Source organism: Atheta coriaria, unplaced genomic scaffold (assembly GCF_025399875.1).
Source record: "Atheta coriaria isolate IRGN ID8LTWV9N9 unplaced genomic scaffold, Caltech_Dcor_3.1 hic_scaffold_1_pilon, whole genome shotgun sequence".
NCBI lineage: Eukaryota > Metazoa > Arthropoda > Insecta > Coleoptera > Staphylinidae > Dalotia > Dalotia coriaria.
In genome coordinates this window covers 2,028,942-2,037,619 of record NW_027045443.1, presented here as the reverse complement: position 1 = coordinate 2,037,619, position 8,678 = coordinate 2,028,942, and the positions used below count along the sequence as shown (strand labels likewise).

General features: G+C 40.9%; 2 protein-coding genes across 2 annotated transcripts; one reads left to right on the top strand and one right to left on the bottom strand.

The window, feature by feature from the left end:
- The first annotated feature begins 15 nt into the window (after positions 1 to 15).
- On the top strand, positions 16 to 2,685 carry LOC135792601 (probable peptidoglycan muropeptide transporter SLC46). Its single transcript, XM_065303259.1, has 5 exons — positions 16 to 648; positions 797 to 1,003; positions 1,063 to 1,951; positions 2,114 to 2,354; positions 2,420 to 2,685. Exons 1-5 carry the CDS (start codon positions 607 to 609, stop codon positions 2,502 to 2,504), a joined length of 1,464 nt encoding a protein of 487 aa, XP_065159331.1. The 5' UTR covers positions 16 to 606; the 3' UTR covers positions 2,505 to 2,685.
- Positions 2,631 to 6,711, bottom strand: Ire1 (serine/threonine-protein kinase/endoribonuclease Ire1). Its single transcript, XM_065303201.1, has 6 exons — positions 6,436 to 6,711; positions 6,248 to 6,380; positions 5,302 to 5,965; positions 3,693 to 5,235; positions 3,346 to 3,631; positions 2,631 to 3,260 (listed from the first exon to the last, which is right to left on the bottom strand). The coding sequence occupies exons 1-6, from the start codon at positions 6,529 to 6,531 to the stop codon at positions 3,082 to 3,084; spliced, it is 2,901 nt and encodes a 966-aa protein (XP_065159273.1). The 5' UTR covers positions 6,532 to 6,711; the 3' UTR covers positions 2,631 to 3,081.
- Between the last annotated feature and the right edge of the window lie 1,967 nt (positions 6,712 to 8,678).

Sequence of the window (8,678 nt, the reverse complement as noted above, 5' to 3'; positions counted from 1 at the left end):
CGCGCACGCTGGAATTCTTTGAACAGTAGTTACAGAAAACCGCTTACGATTCAAAAGTACCCGGCAAGCAATTGATATTTAAGCGATTTGTTTTTGTGCCACTCAGTAACGCCAAATACACGCACAAGAACGCGTCCCGCTCATTATTAAACAGATCAAAGGTTAACGACTACAGATAATCATTGCGCAGCTATCGATCAGGCTTCGCATGACAATGAATTTATTAAAAAAATCAAGACATGACGACTGTGATTGATCGACATTGACACAGTCTACGTCATTAGTTCGTTCTCGTCCGGTTTCATAATTAGATAATTGCGTATTCCAGGAGCGAGTCGGCGAAGATAGTGCGCGCGCTCATCGCAGAATAATTAAATTCACGAGTTCGGGGCTATAACCTAGAAATTTTGAAAAATCGTTAGAAAACACGCGGCAACACACTTTCGCACGGAATGTGGGTGTTTTTCACGAGTGAATTTAGTGTTCGATAATGGCAAACGCTTTCCATTAAACTGGTGCACGAACCGCGCGTTTTGATTCATTATTATTATATAATACGAGTGTCCAAACAGCGGAACATCTAAGGCGCACACTGAATAACACACAATGTCGGACTTAGAGGGTTATCACGTGAATAAATCCGAGCGGGTAAGTTCTCAGCATGATTAGAAACTTAATTAATTTTGAATTTAGTTCTTATCAATGCCTGTAGAGGGCTAGATTTGAAAAATTAAACTTATTGTTTTAATGCGCCATTTTGTTGCATTCGCCATCTTGAAATCTGATGAAATTCTAGGGAAAATGCATCAGGGTACGAAAATTATTCTCCCTGATCACTGTCGAACCCACGATGATTTTGTACATGATGGCATTCATGACCACATCGGTGGTGGAACAAGCTCTCTTCGTTGATAAAGCCTGCCGGGTGAATCATAACTACACCAAAGAGATTTGCGACGACATTGCTAATCCCAAGTACAAAGATATTAACAAAGAAGTACAAGTAAGTGCCTCCTAGCAAAGTTAAAAACTTTGTTTCATGCACATTTTTGTTTGCACTAGGTGACAGTCTCCGAATTTCATCAATGGAACGATATTGCTGGGCATGTAATTCCCATTATCTTAGCATTTTTCGTCGGAGCGTGGTCTGACAAGCGCGGGCGGAAAATTCCACTATTACTCGGCCTGATTGGAAAGTTCTACTACTCAGTAATGATCGTCGTCAATACACTACAGCCCACCTGGCCAGTGGAATACATAATCTACACCGCCACGTTTCCATCAACACTCACCGGTGCTGATGTTGCCATTTTCGCCGCTGCGTTCACGTATCTCTTCGATGTATCCTCACCCACCAATCGTACCCTGCGTGTAACAATTCTTGAAGTTTGTTATCTCGCTACAATGCCCACTGGTATCGCCCTCGGCAAATACCTCTTCAGCAATGTCACCGCGCGTTCATTCACCACCATGTTCATCATAAACGCCTCGCTGCTCTTGGCTAGTTTAATATACTCGATGATTTTCCTAAAATGGCGCACGTCGGAGATGCAGCGGCCATTACGCGAAGCCAACTGTATTCTCACAGACTTTTTCGATTACAAACACGTCGTGTCGACGTTCCAAACGCTCGGAAAGAAGCGCGCCATGGGTAGACGCACTTATCTACTGCTGATGATTGTCGCCATGGGTTTCTACAGTTTCCAGAGGGACGAAAAAGGCATGAGCTATTTATTCTTCCAACTGGAGCACAAGTGGTCGTTCGATCAGAACAGCAACTTTCGGACGTTCATCAGTGCCGTGCAGGATGTCATCCTTTTGCTGGCGATGCCACTGATGACAAAAGTCTTCGGCTGGCGCGATACGTTCATCATGATGATCGGTGCAGCGTGTCACAGCATTGCGCGCTTGTTCTATGCATTCGCTGATGTAACATGGTTAATATACATTGGTAAGTTGAATGAACGACGTTTTTTTTATGCTGATTATGAAACTTATTACAAATATTATGACATGGCACTAAACATATAGTAAACATGCTTATCAGCATATTTGCTTTATGCGCATTACGTATGCAACTATAAGTTTTGTTCTTCTAACAACAAAAAAACAGGGGGTGCATTCGCTGCATGTGGACCAATTGTTGCGCCGGTTCTGCGGTCAATTACCTCCAAACTAGTGCCAGTGAGCGAACGCGGAAAAGCGTTTTCCATGCTCTCCGTAACCGACAATGCAATCACACTCTTTTCGGGTATTGTGTACAATCAAGTGTACAAACTCTCCATCCACACCAATCCCGAGGCGATTTTTTATGTGACAATCGCCACGCAGATGGCTGTCTTCCTCATCGCATTGTAAGTAAAAATTAAATGTTTAAACTTCAAAATTTCAATTTCAATAAACTTTGTAATTGTTTCAGTTACATTCACTGTCATGCCAATGATACTCAACTCTGCCATAAGGACGATTACGACACAGAAGAAAGTAATCCATTCCCAACGTAATTCATACAAATATTTTTGTATCCATTTTGTAACGCTATACGTACTTTCCTTCGGGTTTTCTAACTTTTATACTCCACATAAATCATACGTAATGAAGCGTAGCGAGGGAATTCAGGTTCAGCTGCGTTTGTTTATGTTTTCATTTTATTTTACTTAACAATAAACTCTTTGATGTAATCAATTTAATATAACAGAATTAATAACCACCGGTTATAATATATTACTCTATCATGATCTTATAGAAAATTTATAAAATGCTAGGCAAACATCACTTGCGCTTAATTAATTTAACTTTAATTGTAGTGTGGTGTTGTGTGTGTGTGTGCATTTAATTTAAATTTAAAGCATTTACCATGCGTGCGACTGTTGTACGCTGGCAATGAATACCTCAAACAGTTTGCAAACAAAAGTGTAAACACTCCGGCATCACTCCGATAAGCTCGGTATAAAACTCGACGAAAATATAAAGTACGACACAATTTTTTTAGCAGGCATATCACAGTGGTTAATTTCTTAGGTCTAGGAATAAAAGTTGCACTCACCTTTCGAAGAACGCCTCAACGAGGATAAAACAAACTCAATTGTCGGGGTTGTTTGGCGGTAGGAGCCAGACGGGCGATGCGGCTTCAGATTTCTCTTCTTTCTTGTTGCTGTTCTTTCTGTAGCCTTGCCCGCGTCGGCGGTTAGGATTGTAGCGGTTGGCGTTTGTACTATCACGTTTTTGAGGTGAGAGGCGATACAGACCGATTGCTTCACCTTGAAATCACAAAAGGACACAATTTGTGAAACAATTTGACACCTGTATAAAACTCGCGGTGTTTTTAAAATATGAATACCGTACCATTTTGTGTTGTATCACTTGTATTGCTTGTTTTCCAAGCGTCAACATTTTCAAATTTGAACTTTTCAGCGTCCTCAGCGCCTAGTTGGTAATCGACGCTACTGTTAGGAAATATAAAATCAAAGTAATACTGCTTGAAATTATCCTCGTCGCAAATCATCTGCATTGCGACCCAGGTGTGGACAAGCAAAAGAGGAAAACGCGTTGTCCAGTACATCGTGAACTTTTCCGGTATCTCACCGAGCAGGACTTGCGATTCACGTGTTAGTTCATGATAGTGATGTTTCTGTAGAAACAAGAGATAAGATGCTATAAATTAAACGAAAAATTGCTTTTCAGTTACATACTTTGTTCCTTAATGCCCGTAAAAGATCCCTAAGAGAATTCCCTCTATAATTTCGATATTTTCTGAGATCCGAGGAAACTTCCTGATCGATGTGATGCTTCCAATCACCGCGAACAACAAACTGCGAATTTGCTTCCAGCGCCAACAGGACAGGATCGGTCGCGTCTGACTTCTCAACGCGATCGCTCACGTCTTGAAAGAACGCCAGCACCGTCTGATTGCTCCAAAACATTGGATGGCCACAAATCACACGACAATCTGGTCGTTCATTAGGCCGGTTACTAATCAGACTCGTCAGTAACAGTTTATATAGTTGAATCTTATCAATGGAGTCAACAAACTCGTCCATTGACCAACAATTCTCAAGAATATTCGCCTGGCGATGCAGACTATCCCCAAACGGATGGCCGCCATCGCTCAGAACGTAATAAAACAAACACCCGAACGAAAACAGATCAACTGCGCACGTGATGCTTTCACCCTCGCGAAGCATCTCGGGTGCTATCCACCCTTCAGTACCTGTGAGTCCCGAGCGTTTCGAAAAACTAGCTTTACCTAGTTGTAGTTTTTTGCTAAGGCCAAAATCGGAAATCATCGCGCGCACACGCCCGTTTGGTCCAGTCACCGACAACAAAACATTCTGCGGTTTAATGTCACGATGCACAATGTCTAACGAATGCAGATGCGCAAGACCGGCAGTCGCCTGTTGCAAAATCTCTAATTTACCAATCGGCACACTCACGCCATTGCTAATGTACTCGTTGAGAGTCGCCTGACACAATTCCAACGCAATGTAACGAAACTGCTGGTCTTGTTCAGTGCAAAAATAGCGCACAACGTTCGGATGCGCGTCGCTTTCGCGCAAAAGCGCTACTTCTCTATCAGCAAAGTCAAAACACTCCGGCAATAATCGCTTTACAGCCACTCTGCGTCCCTCAAACTCACCGCGGTACACAAATGTCCCTTCACAGCCCTTGCCGAGCAATTGACACTTGTTGAAACTGATCTTACCAATCCGCACACAACCGTCTGGAGTTTCAACTGAGACTTTTTCCGTGATTTCGCGACTGCTATACTTCAAACACGCCTGCATCGTAAGCACCGTCACTAAAATAGTGGTGAGAAAACTGAATGCCATTTGTAACCAAGGGAAACGCGCATCGTAGATGGGTTTCGCCCTTGGTAGATTAATTTTACTCTCGTCTGTGAGCAATTTTCCGTTGATAGGCTGCCCGGGAAGTAAAAACTTCTCATTGGCGTACTTTGGCAGGTCATAATGACCGAGGTAGATGATGCTGAACGATTTCGAATGTGTAGGCACGCTTTGGAATGTCATTGTGTCCATTATTGCGTCATGAGGTAGAGGATAATCTTGTCCAGGCAGAGGATAATCAATAATAACACCAGACGGCCTGTGCTCACCGTCCGGACCTTCAAGAAGCAACGGACGTCCGTCGGCGTTTGTTATCGTCACCATGTTTTGATCCACAAACGACGGCAACGCATATAAACCCTCCGGGTGTTCGCCAATGTATAAAGTTGGACTACAAATGTAAAACCACACAAAACATAAATATCTACTACGTAAAATGTGAAAAATCACAACTTACTAGAGTTTCATTTGTTGCGCATTCATATTACCGCGTTCTTCTTCCAGTAGATTATTAGCAAAGTTCAACAGTGTTTGATTCGATAACGATGTAAACGGCAGAGATATCAACCCATCAGGGTCAAGGATATAGGCACCGATGACAGGACTATCAAAGTTTTTCTCCCATACAATCGAACCACGTCGACGATCAAGTGTTAAAACCACTCCGGTGCTGCTGCTAGTAAAATGCAGAAAATCATACAATGCTGCGGTGTCTTTATCCATTGGGACAGCCGCATATTCGTAGAATGTGACATTCCATCGACGATTCGACTGTTTTGAGTCGACCATACGTAAACTGTACTCGGTGCGACCGATGTAAATCGCGTCGGGGGTCTGCACGGGGCATGTTGGACCGTGTAGGATGTCCCAGCCGAGAATTTGTTGGCGATTGCCCGTTTTGGGGTCCAACATAAACCATGTGTCTTTTTTCTTGCCAGTGTATAGGATACCGTCGGAACTTCGACATGGTGAACTCGTTACTAGTTCCGGAATGGTGAAACCAAGCTTTTTGATGCGTTCTTTGGTGTTGGTGATAACATAAAGCGATCCATCTTTTGGATCCGGTAAAAACACGGAGTTTAAGGCATCGACACCGTCTTTTGGAACGGTTATTATTGGTCCTAAAGAAACAAACAAACTTAACTTTCCAATATATGTTTTTTCCGTGATAACTATTTAACCACTTGTTGAATTTTAAAAATTCTTTTTGCTAAACATCCATTGTATCAATATTGACTATTTAAATAGCAAATAACATGCATTTACTTGTGATATGCTTAGAAACATGAGATTTTTATCATTTTGTCAAACATTCCTTCAGTTATATGTCAAAAACTGAGATCCACTGGTCAAAATACATTCAAAACTACCCTAAATTCAGTATAAAACAAATGCAGCCTTACTATCTCTAATTTTCCACTTTACACTTCCAGTTTCCTGGTCAATAGCATACAGATTGCCATTGAGTGTGCTGAATAACAACAATCTAGCATCAGTCTCCTTGGCAATGTCTGTGATTCCAACATCCAGATTACCCTGAAACAAAACCCGGTTCAGGTCGTATGTTGGCGCCGAGTGAAAACATACTTACATCAGGTGCTACAGTTGTTATTGATATTTCATCAGCCGCTATGAGCGTGTGTATGATGCAAAGGAGCGCGAGCGAGCGAAATATCCAACGACACATGCCGGCGAGCCGTGGTGCGCCAAGTATAGCACATTTAAACAATCACAAAAAGTCACTCGCGTCGAAACAATTATTATTGGCGTTTGTTGATTCGGATTTAAGCGTTTCGGAGGCGGTTGCGAAGGCAATATGGTCTGTTGCGGCCGTCCTGCTGTACGTCATATCTAAACTGATCTAAACAAAACATTCCTGCAATGACACGTAAGTTTATGTATGTTGGGTTGCATAGCACTGAGGATAAATGAACATTTTGTTTACTCGCAGAACAAATAAGAAAAGCTAATAAAGGTATTGCAAAGATAATAAATTATTATTACGGGCAATTATTACGATAATTTTAATTAATTTTATTACCGTCTGGCAGGGCTTCCCGACTGTGTGCAGGACTGCCAGTCAGACCGCCAATACTGTCCGCCAGACTGCGTGTGCTGACCGCCTGACTGCCGCAATCAGTAACTGAACGTAACGTATATGTAAAAAAACGCTAATTTTGTTTCTTTTCATGAGTAGCAAAGTGTGTATAGTATTGTTAATGCGTAATAAACATTGTGCAAAACAATAGAATTCTTAACGACAGATAAAATATGGAATTTAGTATTCAATGACGAAAACAACTCACGAGTTGTATGCGCTACACGCACTAAACTTGAAATAAATGCTCCAAACACAAATTAAAATGGAAAAGAGTTCAGTATTATCTACAAATACTGCAAATTTAATTCAACGCAAATTGCTAATCCGTCCGAATGACTTGCGGAACAACTTTTACAACAATCCAAATCCTCGGAGTTCGTACAAAAAACCAGTCCTCCATCTGTACCGCATCGAAAATTCAACGCAGAATAAACGGCATCTTCTTATGCCTTCAACCTCGCCGACTTTTTGCAAGCTCGCGCGTTGATTTGTTTATGAAGCCTTTCTTTTCGCAACACAAATAAATTCCTATCCTGTTGCGATCGCACTCATTAGCCAGTTGATAATTGTCGCTCGTTCCAAACTCGTCTTGCCGTATTCGGTATTCATTATTGTCGTCGATGCGATCGGCTATTAGATAGCGCTTAATAAAACTCAACCCAAGGTGTGATTGATTGGTGCGTGGATCAAGCACGAAGTACAGTTAGCTTAATATCATTTTCGGCTGCATTCGGGGCATTTCTTCAAAGGTAACGGTTTTGTTTTAATTGTTCGCTAAAAATTCCATCGGCCCCCATTTGCCACCTATCGCCGATATTCATTAATTCATCGCGCATTTGTCCGCTAACGGAATATATGTAGGTATTTAAAATGATATTAAATATTAATACGGATATTATTAATCTGCAATAATTATGAGTTAAGTGTTGAATCGCAGGAAAATGGCGTTTTCCTTTTTTGCTGAGTGCTTCTCGGGATCGCAATTAAATTCGAATAATTTTGCAACCTTGAACTTAACGCGAGTGCACTTAAATATATACTAGATATACCTACATATATGGAAGAGATTAGCATCACGTAACACACGCGGCGGTACTTCTGATCAATCGATCACGCTGTGAAAATGACTGGGTTGCAAATTTACTGTTCATTTATGGCAATTAATCACGGTTTATACAGGATTTGTTTTAATTCACTGAATGAATCGTGAAAATTAAACTGAAATCGGTCTATTTCCATTTTTAAAGAAAATTAAAATCAAAAATTAAAAAAATTATGCAAAAATTATAAACAACAATAAGAAAAACTATTAAAAATACTTAAATTCTTAATCATCTTTAATATTTTTTAAAACTAAGTAAAAAACAAATAAGATTATGGCCAAATGCCATTTACACGCGTCCGTAATTAAAGAATTGATTTTTATTTTCGTTAAAGATGCGCATTTCAAAGTTGTTTTTGCGCATTCAAGTCCCCGTCGGTGCAATATCTCTTTGCACGTGCGCTCGGCCGGCATTTATAAATAATAAACGATCGGACGATCATGATGGCACCTCTCGCATTTATCCGTGGGGCACAATTGTTTAATAAATGTTTAATTGGCGGTACACGCTTTCATTCCAATAGTTACAGCACGATCTAAACGCGAAACACTTCGCAAGACTTTGAACTTCGCTTTACTAAGTTTTACTAATGTTAAAATAAACGTTTTTTTGTTGAATTATACTAATTAA

What these genes read in the sequence shown, in the direction of transcription:
- LOC135792601 (XM_065303259.1), top strand. Translation starts at nt 607, where the DNA reads ATGTCGGACTTAGAGGGTTATCACGTGAATAAATCCGAGCGG. An exon ending in ACGTGAATAAATCCGAGCGG is followed by an intron (nt 649 to 796) that starts GTAAGTTCTCAG and finishes ATGAAATTCTAG; the next exon opens with GGAAAATGCATCAGGGTACG. An exon ending in ATATTAACAAAGAAGTACAA is followed by an intron (nt 1,004 to 1,062) that starts GTAAGTGCCTCC and finishes TGTTTGCACTAG; the next exon opens with GTGACAGTCTCCGAATTTCA.
- Ire1 (XM_065303201.1), bottom strand. Translation starts at nt 6,531, where the DNA reads ATGTGTCGTTGGATATTTCGCTCGCTCGCGCTCCTTTGCATCATACAC. An exon ending in TAACAACTGTAGCACCTGAT is followed by an intron (nt 6,381 to 6,435) that starts GTAAGTATGTTT and finishes GTTTTGTTTCAG; the next exon opens with GGTAATCTGGATGTTGGAAT. An exon ending in AAAGTGGAAAATTAGAGATA is followed by an intron (nt 5,966 to 6,247) that starts GTAAGGCTGCAT and finishes TTGTTTCTTTAG; the next exon opens with GACCAATAATAACCGTTCCA.